General features: G+C 37.4%; 2 protein-coding genes across 12 annotated transcripts; one reads left to right on the top strand and one right to left on the bottom strand.

Moving 5' to 3' along the window:
• Nucleotides 1–476: 476 nt before the first annotated feature.
• On the top strand, nt 477–6,603 carry LOC112168997 (putative rRNA methylase YtqB). Of its 3 annotated transcripts, none has more exons than XM_040509798.1 (6): nt 477–727; nt 940–1,003; nt 1,374–1,566; nt 2,547–2,620; nt 3,836–3,991; nt 5,050–6,120. In XM_040509798.1, the coding sequence occupies exons 1-6, from the start codon at nt 532–534 to the stop codon at nt 5,102–5,104; spliced, it is 738 nt and encodes a 245-aa protein (XP_040365732.1). In that variant the 5' UTR covers nt 477–531; the 3' UTR covers nt 5,105–6,120. The 3 variants fall into 3 exon arrangements, with proteins under 3 accessions (XP_040365732.1, XP_040365733.1, XP_024161704.1); XM_040509799.1 differs by lacking the exon at nt 5,050–6,120 and adding an exon at nt 5,004–5,028 and having other exon boundaries at nt 479–727; XM_024305936.2 differs by lacking the exon at nt 5,050–6,120 and adding an exon at nt 6,142–6,603 and having other exon boundaries at nt 483–727.
• Nucleotides 6,604–7,506: 903 nt separating this feature from the next.
• LOC112174887 (DNA polymerase I) lies at nt 7,507–11,152 on the bottom strand. Of its 9 annotated transcripts, none has more exons than XR_005802506.1 (7): nt 10,780–11,152; nt 10,537–10,689; nt 10,038–10,272; nt 9,254–9,476; nt 8,933–9,082; nt 8,346–8,410; nt 7,507–7,732 (listed from the first exon to the last, which is right to left on the bottom strand). XR_005802506.1 is itself a non-coding variant. In XM_024312720.2 (6 exons), exons 1-5 carry the CDS (start codon nt 11,116–11,118, stop codon nt 8,941–8,943), a joined length of 1,092 nt encoding a protein of 363 aa, XP_024168488.1. In that variant the 5' UTR covers nt 11,119–11,152; the 3' UTR covers nt 7,507–7,732; nt 8,933–8,940. The 9 variants fall into 9 exon arrangements, 3 of the variants coding, with proteins under 3 accessions (XP_024168488.1, XP_024168487.1, XP_040365729.1); XR_005802504.1 differs by having other exon boundaries at nt 7,507–7,723; XR_005802507.1 differs by lacking the exon at nt 8,346–8,410 and adding an exon at nt 7,811–7,878.
• Between the last annotated feature and the right edge of the window lie 2,723 nt (nt 11,153–13,875).

Here is a 13,875-nt window from a genome sequence, read left to right as displayed (position 1 = left end):
CCGCCTATATAAGGAGAGTCTCACCTCAGGCTCAGGGTATTCATTCCATTCCACTCATTCTGACTCTTCCCTGAATTCATAGTTAGCTTCCGCTTTTCCCCATGTCTAACTTGAGCTTTGGAGGAATGAAGTCTGAAACCTTTCGGACTTTCTCCTAACAATTTCCTTTGTTGTAGGTTTATTAAGAAAGGTCAAGCGCGAGCCAGGTTACGGTCTCCTTCTGCTCAGCTAACCCCCGTCCGAATTCATGTACAAATATTTAGTGCCATCTGTGAGAATCAAACCCACGAATATCTACTCATGAATATCTAAACATGTAACAGTTGATTAGAAAGTTCTTAATTAGTTGTCATTAGAGCCCCACCCTAAAACATAATTCATCTCCCAATGCAACAAGAAAATGATATGGCGGGTTTGGGTGGAAGCAGGCCCATTTGGCAATCTGGACCCAGCTAGGCGATAAGAAAGTTTTGTAAGGGCGGCAAACAGGAGGTTTGTGAGAGAGAAAGGGAAAGGGAGAGGGAAAGAGAGATGTTGGCAGTTGTGCCACGGAGGTTATCATGGGGGCTCCCTCATTTGCTGAGCACACAGAAGCAGAAACCTCCAACGTTCCGAAACTTTTCGGGTAATTCTGCCGGAAACGGCTGGTTGGGCAAGTTTGAACTGAACGCTGCAACTTCCAACGACTTGGTTTCGGTTTCTGTGCCCAAACACTCTCCTCTCTCTGGTACTCTTCTTCCTTTATTTAGCTTCAAAACAAACACATTGCAGCTTCTTCATTTTGCATTGGAGGAGGGAGAGGGATTGGTCTGCTTTTTCATTTTCTCAGGAATCAAATAGCTTATAAATGACTTGTTCCAAAGATAAACAAATCAAATAGTCAATTTTTTTTTTTTTTTTTGAGTTATGATTTTTTCTATGTTCTCGACCATGATTCAGGATTGGAGGATCTACTTTTGAGCTTTATCTCGGGCAAGAAGAAGGCCACAGAAGTTGCTCACTCGTAAGATATCATTGACTAATTTCACTAAATAATTCTGCTTTTTGACCATGTTTCGTTGGTCTGATAAGTTTGAGCCTACCATGTAACTCACTTCTGGTTTTAGTTTTTAAAAACATGAAAAACAAAAGAAAGGAAACCTTGAAATCGTCAAATTTATACTTGGTTTGGCTGTGGAAACGCTTGTAATTTTCCCTCGAATTACTTATGCTTAGAAAAATATGCTTCACGAAGCTCTGAACTAGTCTTTGTTCAGTTCAGCTTCAGCAAACGTGGAATCTCTTGGTCCGTAGATTTTCATTCATGCTTTCGCCTCTTATTTCATGATATCATTGTATAGAGATTTTATATATACTCTCCCGTCATTTAACAGGGTTTGGAAACGTGTGGTCCAAAAAGGAGATACGGTAATTGACGCCACTTGTGGCAATGGCCATGATACCTTAGCAATGCTCAAGATGGTAGCTGATGAATCAGGTAAAGGTTCAGTTTATGGAATGGATATTCAGGAAGTTGCTTTACAGAAAACTTCTTCTTTGCTGGAAGAGTCGGTCAGTCCAAAAGAGGTACTAACCCTTGTCTTCTTTCGTATGAAATACAAAGTTTGGGCAGTTGTAATTCATGATCTTATAGTTTCTTCTTGTATCTAGCAAAAGTTGTATCATGAGACTTGAGAACTTAGTTTACTGACCAAATTTAGCAATGAATAAAAGGGAGGATAGATTGGCGTAGGACCCATCGGTGTGAAAGGAAAGGGTTTCTCTTGATTCAGTAACGCCACCGGATTAATAGTTAGTTCACTTTCCATGGGTAATCCATTGACTAATAATTACTTTTTTTAACCTTAGTTGCAAAAATGGAGGATGAATTTGCTGTCGTCCATCCTGTAGCCATCCACAAAATGCTGTGGCCTTGCAAGTAATGTTGGCTTCAGTCTCTTAATATTATTTGCAGTGTCTTTTGGAGTGAGAGTAGTAGTTCACAACTTTGCTAAAGAGTTGTGCATTCAGTGTCTATTTCATTACCAAATAAAATAATAAAATAAAATTACTGATCTCACTCCAGTAGATTCTGCAAATAACAGTAAGCCAGTAAAGACAAGCCCATATTTGTTATAAGGCCATAGTAGTGTCTGAATGGCTATAGGATGGGCATTAGACACTGCTGTGGCATTTACTTATGCTAAGGCACAACTTCTAATTATGAAATAGTTAAAAATGTGAGTGAGATTGCTATTGTAGGTTCAGAAAACAGAAAAGGTTCTATATGCCAGCTTGTGATGAAAATTTTTTGCTTTCATATATATGGGGATTTTCTTTTCTGTATATATATATGGTGTTTGTCTTATATGTGATTTGCATGTTCATAAGCTTATAGCACTACATGTTATTTACTTCAGTGATTTGTTTATTAGTTTTTGTTTTTAATATTTACTGGTTGAGGGTTGTTTTTACTTAGCTGCACATAATATCAATCATTTAGTATGATTTCTTTTATAATCATGTCAATGTATCTGCAATTGCTTCTTAGCTTCAATTTTGTGCAGAAAGAACTTGTTAAGCTCTTCTCCAAATGTCACAGTAAAATGCGTGAAGTTCTTCTGCAGGATACATGTGTTAGGTGCTTACTGGTCACTATAACTAAGTTTCTGGCTATCCTATTGTTTTGTGTTTAGAATCTGTATGACTTGCAAAACCTCAATTTCAGTAGGAAAATGCATCAATTTTGTATTATTTTAACTATTTCTTTTAGTTCTATTTTGCATCAACTGTTCTGCAAAGAGTACGAATGGAAACAACAGAAGAAAAGTTCATTGAGAAAGCCCATAGTTCAACTCCATAGACTATTATATTTTGGAGGCATAATTTGTAATGTAATTTTTTGTCTGATAACTGGTTCACCATTTTTTTGCAATAATAGCTTATTCTACGGCAGGTTTAATCGTCCTTTATATGTTTGGGATCTATTTGCTTACTGTTGAAGGATATTTAAACTTTTCAAAATTAGATGGCCGGAAAAAAACAGCTCATTCCATTCAATGTCTCTAGGGGTTAAAGGACCTAAATTTTTTTTTTTTTTTTTAAAGTTAACGTTTGTATGTCTTTGGTGTTAGCTTATTATGCATGTTATTCTATGATCATCTGTGGATATCTAATTGTATTCTCAGCTAACATTAGAATATTCCCAGGCATTTAAATTCTTGGGTTATTATCACAAATGGTACCTGAACTATACATCAATCTTATCGATGGTACTTGAACTTTAATTTTGATCACAACCAGTACCCGAACTTTTCGATTTCATTTTAAATGGTACCTAGAGCCACCTCCGGTCACTATTCCGACTAAAAACGGCATGGGAGGCTATCATAGTGATGATTTTTGATGATTTCGAGGGTTGCAATCATATATAGTGATGATTTTTTGGTAATAGACTTGCATTGAACTTGTTTTTTTTTTTTTTTTTTCTTAGATTTGGCCTTTTTGGCCGGAATAGTGACCGAAAGTGGCCTTAGGTACCATTTAAAATGAAATCGAAAAGTTCAGGTACTGGTTGTGATCAAAATTGAAGCTTAGGTACTATCGATAAAATAGATGATAGATTCAGGTACCATTTGTGATAATAACCCTAAATTCTTATATCTCAGGATAACAGCCTAGAATGACTTCACTCTCTTTCTCTCACTCTATACATAATACCCATATGAGGTTCTTTTTTTATTTATTTTTATTGCATTGTAGCATGGCAATATTGTAGAACATACTACTGCATTTTTTCCATAGAGATAAGCTTACTTCCAACTGAAGCAGAACTTGATTTCTTGGGTGTCATTAGGCTTGTTGCTTTCAACCTAGGCTATCTTCCTGGTGGCGACAAAACAATAATCACTGAATCAGGAACAACACTGAAAGCACTGGAAGTTGCAAAAGATATCCTGCTGCCAGGAGGGCTTATCAGCTTAGTGGTTTATGTGGGGCATCCTGGTGGATGGTAACACTTCTGCTCTGAATTCTTTTCCTTTAATTATTATGTCTTCACTTTTTATATTTGGCTCACAGTTTCTAAGCTTCTGAGAAGCTTTCAATGCATAAGGTTAAGTAAAACCAGAGTCAACTGCTTAAGTAATCTTCTTCTGGAATAGTGGAATATACATTTTGAAATTAATTGTTAGGACTTGGGACGATATAAGACACTTAAATTCCTTTGATATTGCAAGACTTGGCTTGTTTTTTATGAACAAACAGTAGGTCCCTAGCATTACTTTTAGATTGTTATTTATGGCTTAGTTTTGTCACTTTGTGTTTTGCCTTCCAAAAGATAAAAACTAGGTGGGAGCATGATACTTACACACACACACACACCGACACACACACACACACACACACCTAATATATGTCTCTTTAATTCATCCAGTTGCAGTTCTCTTGATACACATACACACACATATTTGTTATTTGATCTGGCAGGCAAAACCTTAATTTTACGCATCCTTTTCAGATATGTCTTCAAAATTACCTGCTTAGGAGTGAGGTAGGTTTGTTTAGGTTTTGCTTTCTAATCTTGCTCTGAGAAGAGCGAAGTGAAAGAAGATAGAAGAGAGAGGGAGAGTGACATAGTTAGTTTTCTGAGAATAGTAAATAGGAAGTGTATCCAGGGTTGTGTATGTTGAAAAAATAAAAAATAAAACAGAGAAACTAGATTGAATTGCAGGACACCAATACCAAAGTAAATAATCAGATACTGCTCATGTTCCATTGGGCAGAAGTTGACCATCCAACATTGAGCTTGGCTCCATGAAATTGGATTAACATTATTATAATATTTGAGCTTGAAAATATTCCTGAATTACTATATAAAGATTTCTGATGGGTTTTTCCTACAAAAACAGAAAGATAAGAAACTGTGAAAGGTTGAAAGTACTATGAAATGAATGATTTGTGTGTCACATGCTTTTTGTTGGCAGAAAGAATCGAACTTACTACACTTCCATTTGTTTTTCTAGATTTCACATATACAATGTCAGCTTTGTCAAATTTTCCCGCTATCAGGTCAAGGAATTTTGTTCTACTGCTATATCTCGGGCTGGAAACACATCTAAAATGATGGTGCTTGTGAAGTGAATTGAATGCCCCACAGCAAGGAGGTCCAACATACCATGTCTTTGTTTTCAGAAAATGGGAACACAATATCCACCACCAATTGCTTCTGGTGATTTTTGGAGAGGAATTATTGACTTTTAAAAAGGTTACCAACTACTGTTCAAAAAGAGAGATAAAAAAACCCAATCCTTGTCAAATTATTGATTTTATACTCTTCAATCTGAATTGATGGTTTGCTACTGGGTCTAATTAAGAAAACAATGTGATCTTGAAATTGAAAAAAAGATTCATATCTTAACACTTATTCAATGCATCATAAAGCATCCTGGTCTGCATTTGAAAAAACGTCCCAACTCCCAACACAAATTTGAAAATACTTATCCGGAAGTTGAGAAAGGTTTCATAACCTATATATACTCTTTCACATTCCAAGTGTACCATATGTTATAAACTTATAATATATACATGTATTGCTTTTCTTCTCTTTCACACCTTCTATGGTATACAACCAGAGAAATTGTAACCCATTTTTCTTGTGCAACACCAAGTGAAAAGAAAATAAATAAATAAATCATTCCATACTGTTATTACCTTTTCATGTTCTTATTTTGAAATTTTGCAATCTCCATGACTGACAATACTATTGATGGTGTATCGAAGCTCATATGAGGCAAATAGTATACCAACTCTAAAAGTTTAGGAGTACCTTTGCTGCAGAAGATGAAACGTGCATTCTCTTGTACGCTGGGCTAGGTTTGATTTTCCTTGAAATGATAGCTTTATTTGCATGGTGATGGAACTGTGGGAATGGTTTATGTCAGTGAGAACTGAGAACTGATAGGTTTAGAGCTTTGTACAATGAATGCTTTCTTATGTCTTGGTCTGTTTGTTCCAATATGTTATAGACATACTTTATTACAATATTCCAAGGTTTTCATATATGATACATAAGAAGACCACTTCCTTCAGTCCATGTTACTTCATATTTGGGGCAACAACTTGTTATATGCTATAGATTTATCTTCTGTTTATGCTATTCAGGGAAGAACTGCAGATGGTACAACACTTTGTTTCTAAACTATCCGTTGAGAAATGGATCTGCTGTGAGTATCAGTCATCAAACCGATCATGGTCTCCAGTACTTGTTTTCTTATTCAAAAGATGCTGAACCGCCAGGGGCCTGGAAATCTATTATTCTATGATAATACTATTGCAAGAAATCAAGCGGTTTCAATAGCAAGAGGTCAAGGGAGTCATTGCAACACAATTTCTAGAACTTCATCACTGTCTTTAAAGGATCTTTTGCGGAGGGGAAATTTAGCCTAGAAGTATACCAAAATTTGGGAGATTATTTAGTTTGCAAAGTTGGCTCACTCAAGTATGTATATACCTGTCTAACAATATCTTTCAATCAAGTACTCAGTGAAGTACTTAATTATTTGTTACTTTACCTTCATAAATTGCAATGCTATAAGGTAAATATATTTTTAGCCATCAGATAGATTTTTGTACCTCTCTTTTTCTTTTTTTCTTAAAAATATTTATTCTTTCTAGTTTTGGGTTTCTCTTCCCGCTATGGTTCTGCTATTTTGGATGTGATATGGTGACCTTTTCGTTTCTTTTTCGCTCCTTCACTCCTATGCATATGTTATTACAGCTTCACAGCAAAAATTCTCCTTAGTAGACGAGGATGAAGTTGTGGATGTGAATGAGGTTTTTGGTGCCTAGGATGTGCAGCTGTATCATTTTAGTGTACTAGGCCATCTCCTGATTGAATTAAAATTCAAGCAAGCTGGTTTTGATGAGGGGCTGTAGGCCTTGCGTTGACCTGGTTGAAAGGGTATATTTGCGGTGAAGGACAACCTGTTCTGAATAGTGATCTGTGGTTGTTAACCGATCACCTTTTTTTGGTTCGTCGATGGCAGGTGGGGATTGGGTTACATACGACTCTTAGGAATGCCATTTTTTTTTACATGAGTTTCCACGCAATCAGTGAAGCAGCACAAGTTGAAAATAGACTACCAGCCCCACTCAACCAACGAAATTAAAATTTTCAAGCATTCATCCCTTTATAGCATCTTGACCAGCTCAATCATTTCATTCCTGGCAGTCCATTGTTATAACATAGCCATTTTCTCAAGCATTGATGCCAATAAGATTTTCCCTCTTAATCGCTTTTTACTAGTCTGTGTTCCTGAGTCCACGTCTAGAGCTTTTTCTTTGCTTTTCTTATGATTTCATGCTTTTCCTCGTTAACATTACAGACAATGTACATTATTGGTGATTCTAATCAGTCTAATTACAAGTTCTCTTGGTCACAAACAGCTAAAAGCAATGAACAGATAGTTGAACAGGCATGGAAAAGCACATGAACCAAGAGGTAGATCACCAGCGTAGAGCAATCCATCTTTGAACACCTTGTGCTCACCTATTGGGGTACTAGGTAATTTTATAGAATTCAAACCATTAAAACTTCATCAGCAATTCAAGTATAATTCGTACAATTTTCATATTACTGAGTGTAGATCCTAATTTTTGAGTTAAATGAAAATGAAGCCCTGTTAGTATCTTGCGCATGCATTCCATCACTTGGAAGCTTCTATTCGCCACTGCAAAAGAAAACCTGAGATCCCAAAAGCAAGGGGAGAAAAAGTATCAGAAAGCCAAATGGGGGAGGGGAGGAAAACAGAGGATACAAATAGTTATGCACCTTACACTAAAATCCATCAGATTTACAGAAGCATCGGTCTTTCTGTATATTCCTTCATTTCAAGAGATCTATAGAGCAAAACATGACGGTATGAAATTTGTGTTTGGTTGAACTCTTAAGGTTGCTTTTTTTTTTTTTTTTTTCCCAGATTTGCTTAACTGTAAGGTTGATGAGCTCTTACATTTCTAATCAATACGCTGCCGCATTTTTTGTTAGTTTACAATTCTATAATTTTTTTTCATTCATATCTATCGAGTGTCAACAAGATCATGTTGAATATAAACATATGCAAGAAAAGTCAATCAAAGATACACTGTAAGATAGCATCATAATGATGTGGAAAAAGTAAATTACAATGCAATAACTGAATTGTCAAATCTATCCACAGGGGGTTACAATCTTATGCATTACAAGTTGAGAATATGTAAGATCGCATTAAAGAAGGTTTCTGAAAAAAATAAAATAAATAAATAAAATAAAATAAAATAAAATTTTAAATTAAAAAAAAAAAGAGAAGAAAGAAAGTTGGGATTACCAAGCCTGGGTCTAGCCATCCATGTCCATCGCACCACTGATCAATAATTCAATGTAGATGGTAGCCTTGCACCAGCATCAGATGAAAAACACTTTTGTTGTGAACTTGGTTCACTTTTTATGGAAGTAATTTGAAAGTTGTCTATCATGGTTCAAAATTTCACAATCTGAAACAAGTGGTGGTGTGGGAGACATGTAGAATGAATCTTGTGGTATTTAAAAGCTTTTGAGAGGGTGTCTTTTGGGAGTATGTATATTTCTTTATCAAACACTGAGAGTAGGCAATAGTTACTAGATTTAACCTCTAAAATTATAATTTGACCAAAAGAAGAAAAAAAAAAAAAAGGCTTTCAAAATTATAAGGACATTAGTAACAGTTTCAAGGAAATCATTAATTGTCCTGTTTCCTCATCAGGGAGTTGTGAAGCTCTAGTTTTCGTTACTGGGGAGAAAAAAGGTGTGTAATGAAATATATACATTAACTTACTGGTAAAGAACAAAGATGTCCAATGCGAACAACTTATATAGCCCCAAAAAGACATGATATCAAAATGAGAAACTGCATCTTACTAAGCTAGAAGAAATTACCTATCAACTTAGCCATTTGAAATAAATCCACTTTGATGACTGAACTTCTCGGTTTCTTCCAAGAATTTAAAGAAGTTTGACAAAGTTTTTGAATCATTGCTTGTGTCTCTTGGAACAAGCCACTCCTCTTTAAGTTGAACATTGACATCCCTGTAGAATAGTGAGACCTTGGAAATATCAATAAAATTTGTTTCTTTTTCAAAAATAGAAAATAAATAAATAAAAAGGAAGAGACACACTTGCACACTATAAATACTCTGCATAGCAGCAGCATTATCGCTGGAAAGTTGAGAAACATCAAAGTAAAATCACATGCATTACCTTCTAAGGGAAAGAATCTCATAGTTCCTTCGTAGATAATCCGCATACTTTGTAAGAGCATCTTGCGCATACTGTCTGCCCACAGTTCTTACTGAAGCTATGTTTAGTAAATTTTCCAATGAGCCATGTTTTTTCAAGAGCTTTAGGGCAGTCTTCTGACCAAACCCAGGAGCCAGATGTTGGATCCCAGGAACACCATCAGCTTGATCTCCCATAATGCATCCTAGACATAAGTTGGCAGTGAATTCATATTAACTGAACATAGAAGATTCGCTTGGTTCATCAGATCAAAATACATCCTCGAAAAACACTTCCAGAGCTGGAATAGCACATCAAGAAACTGATGAATAACAATCAAACAAAATTCATCTAGAAATGAACAGTAACTTACTTTTGCTACCCCAAAACTCTGAACTGTATTGTAGGTTACTCTTATCTATACCAATTTTTGTGCTTTAAGTGCATACATGACTCAAATACCGACCAAAATATTGCTGCACAGTTACTGTCCAAATTGTCATCCTTTCTAGTACAATTATAGCACAGTATCAGTGCTTCTCCATGACACATTCCAGGCCACTCAATCATTCTATAAAAGCTATGCAAATCATGAATCTAATATATCAGAGGCACACTCACACCAAATAACATCCGTGAAGACAATGCACAAGGTCTCAACATCTTAGTCTAGAAACAATCATAACATTTATCATCAAATATGCCCATATATGGAAATAACATTAATACGTCTTAGGATTATGACCACATTACATCTTAGACTTACTGAGGCTCAAATCACAGCACGGATCACAATTATACTGAGCCATGTAGTGCTTAAGGGTGTAAAAGGACCAGCGCTTTAAATCATCCAGGGGCATTACGATTTGGACATCTTCTGAAAGCAATTGCTTAAAATCTTTATCAGGAGACGCAATCACCACTTGATATCCTATTTGTAGAACTTGTTCCGCAAGAGTAGCTATAACATCATCCGCTTCATGGCCATCTATTTTTATGACCTGCATCATTTCTCTTCAGATTATGGCCATCAACAACACATTAATTTTCTATGTGCTCTAGAATTTAGCCTTAAATCATGCTGAGACACAAGTATTGAAGACAAGAAGTCAGCAAACAAATAAGCCCTTAACAAATCCGCTAACACTGTAACAGCCTATACCAACAGCAAGCAAAACAGTTTGATTTAATGAATGCTTTCGGAATCTGAAACAATACGATGATGGTTTCGAAATAATTAAAATTACAAACACGGGTTAACTCACAGGCACATTGCATTTTGTAAAAACATCTTTGATGACTCCGTGTGACCTTCCAACATGACCCCTTGAAAACTGTCTTAACAACTTCCACCTGTGCGTTTTATATGAAGGTAGCAACTGCCGGCGGAGCTCGCTTCCTCTTTCACCATCAACAACCTATAACAAACAGATAAACACTGAATGAAAACTCAACCAGCTAGTTTAGCGATACAGAGAGACAGAGAGAGAGAGCAGGCGGAGGCTTACAGCGATAACAGGATCAGAGAGGCTAACTTGCTTAAAAAACAAGGAAACCCAGCGAGCAAAAGAGTGTAAGCAGGGTTTACTTCCAGCATAACACAGAGGATTAACATCTAGAAAGAACACCCTCCTTCTCTTCTTCTTCTTCTTGGGCAATACTACTTGTCCATCATCTATCGTTTGTTTATCATACCTGCTATACCCACAACTAGAAGAAGATGAGGAATCAGATGATGCCACAGCTCCACAAATTTTCCATGTTATGTTGCGACAAATTGGAAGATGCGGGCTTGCAGAAACAAAGGGTTTGATTTGAACGCGGGTGGCAACTGAAACTTCTGCCATTTCGTTTCATTTTCATGTACTACTTACTGGCAGAGGATATTTATCCACCTAAAAATAATAATAATATCATTATCAAATTTCTTTTTGTTTTTCCTTTTTGTTTGGTGCACCGATGTTAACTATATTCCATTAATAATAGTATAAAATTAATATTAAAAAAAAAATATTCATAAACTGCACTCTTAATTTTTATTTCATGAATACCACTTGTCATTTTTTTCTTTTATTTGTCCTTTTGTTTTTAGTTTTGGGTTTTTTTTTTTCACAAATAATACTTGAACTTAGAATATTATCAATGCATAATCTTGCTTTATATGTGATACGTTCTAGATCTCAAGTTACTGGTTTACTAGTCATTCAGACAGTAAACGACATTTACTTTTGCTTTTAACTTCGTTTTGGTACTTTTATAGAGCCCTAAAAGTTGCCTTTTTGTATCGTCTGTCATTTGAGAAAACTTCCTTTATGAAAGTTGTATAGGACGTTAAACCGAGTTCGTAGTCATGTAGTACACTCAAATCGGAGTTCATATGCACAAGTTATGGGCGAAAAAGTAAAAGTTACTATTCCATGAAAGTTACTATAAATAGCCATTTACCCTTGGTAATTTTCATTTTTTTTTTCAAAAATTACCCAAACCCTAGGTCAGATTCTCTCTCAACGCCGACCCGACGGGTTCTCCGCCGTCAAGTCAACCCAAGCTGCCGGATAGATGGCGTTGGAACGGCGGTTCCACGCCGCGCCTCCCTATGCTCTTGATTCGTACTGGAGGAGGAGATTTGAAGCAAAATCTGGCGAGGCCGACCCGTTTCGGGTTTCCGGCCAATCTCAGCTTTCTGGCCACCCCAAACCCACACCGGTCAGAAAATGACTGCCTCCTCGTCTTCTTCAGATCCTTGGCGGTGGTTTGTGATGAGTTGGCCGGAGTATAGAGAATTGAAGTAATAATGGACATTCGGCTGGAGTTTGCTTGACCCGGTTAGATCGCGTTTTTCCGGCACCTTCCAGCGACGCCACACCTGAGTTTTGAAGCCCATGCTTCCCTTATCATCCTCGTACAAGCTCATAACTCGATTTGATCGGAGATGAGAGAACCAAAGAGTTGAACAATTTTGGGGATTTTCAGCTTCTTGGCTTTCGAGGTAAATACCGGCTTCCTCTTTTGAAATATGACTTTGTGGTAGTTGAAGAAGTTGTTTGGGGATGTTGAGAGGAAGATTCTGATATAAATTTGGTGACCCAATTCGGGGTTGGAATCTGCGGCGCGTGGGCTGCACGCGCAGTAGTTGTGGTTGGCGTGAGGGGCGTGTCTGGCCGTTCTGGGTGTCCCGCTTTGGTCATTTTGGTATGGCTCGTCGTTACGAGCGTATGGGTGTAGTTTGGTAGCCATACGGCGAACTTTGGGATCGATCGGAATTTCTGAAGTTTCGGATTTTCGGGTTGTGATTTGAGGTGATCCAATCATTGGATCGTCTTCATTTTTCACTAGGATGTTAGAATAACTAAATTGGCGAAACCCTGGAAGTTTGGGTTGATTCAGATGTGATTTCAGATATTCGACAAATTATTTGTGCGAGGGGTTTTCGGGTTTTGTTTTAGGATCGTATTTATTTTTGAATCATCGTTTACAAGTTATAATTGTGTACAGACTGATGTACCAAACTACTGCTCGATGAAGAAACCCGTATGCGTGGTCACCTAAATCGTACTGTGAATGGGCCTTTTTTTTTTTTTTTAATTAAGGTTCATTGCATTAGATGACCAGCCAAAAAGCCAGATTCTAACATACACTTAAAGACAGAAAAATGGCAAGGTAAAAACCAATCTCCTATCTAAGTAATGAAAACTCATTACAAGTCAATTTGAGCCCGCTTTGTGAAGCGAACCCATAAACAAAGAACAACTCTGTGTCTTCTGAGGAAAAAATCATCTTCTAGCCCTCCATCCGCCAGGCACGCAATTGTGGTACGAAAAGAAAGCTACTTCTCAGCAAATAAATAGGAGTCAATTCCTCATCATAAGCTGCTTCATCTAGTCCAATTCGAGACAATTACCAATTCAGTAGAACTATGATCCGAACTACGACTGACACTTTAAAGACCGTAAAGGCCTAACATAACCCAAGGAGGTCAAACTCTCGGGCCAGGCCAGCCTAAAGCACTGAGTAATAAATAAGGGTGTCACAGTACACTCCAACCAGGCCCAATTCTGAAAAGAACCAGACCTACTCAAATGGGCCCAGAAGTGTTTAAGCCCATATGGCCCAGGCCCAGGCCCAGAGGCCCAAACCCAGACAAAAATGCTGGCCAGAGTACTACCCCACTGCCAACCTGCCACCGTCGCCCAGTTTGGAGGACGTCCAACCCAGGCAGCCATCCCTGCATCCATTCCTTCAATTAGAAGCGGCATAGCATTGCACCACAAAATCTGGAGATCACCGTCGACCTCAACCACGAAAGGCCAACGTTGATCTGATTCCAAAACTAATTAGATGCAGCCCGAGACGCCGACACCACCTTCATGGGAAGCCAATCCAATGTCCATCGATCATATCTCGACCGATCAAAATGCCGATCGGATGACAAACATGCCCTTCTCTTATGAAGAAACCCAACCGCTTGGCTGACACAATGCCAGAATGGGTTCTTTGCCTTCTGCTTGAAACAGGGTCAGCACTATCCCGTTGTCTGCACGAACCCTAGGGTCGCTCTTTCGTCGCATAGGACTGCTCTTTTTTTTCTTCAACAGTTGCTCTAA

The sequence above is a fragment of the Rosa chinensis genome, chromosome 6, assembly GCF_002994745.2.
Source record: "Rosa chinensis cultivar Old Blush chromosome 6, RchiOBHm-V2, whole genome shotgun sequence".
In the NCBI taxonomy this organism is placed as follows: domain Eukaryota; kingdom Viridiplantae; phylum Streptophyta; class Magnoliopsida; order Rosales; family Rosaceae; genus Rosa; species Rosa chinensis.
The sequence above is the reverse complement of the archived record's forward strand: the minus strand, read 5'-3'. Positions and strand labels throughout refer to the sequence as shown.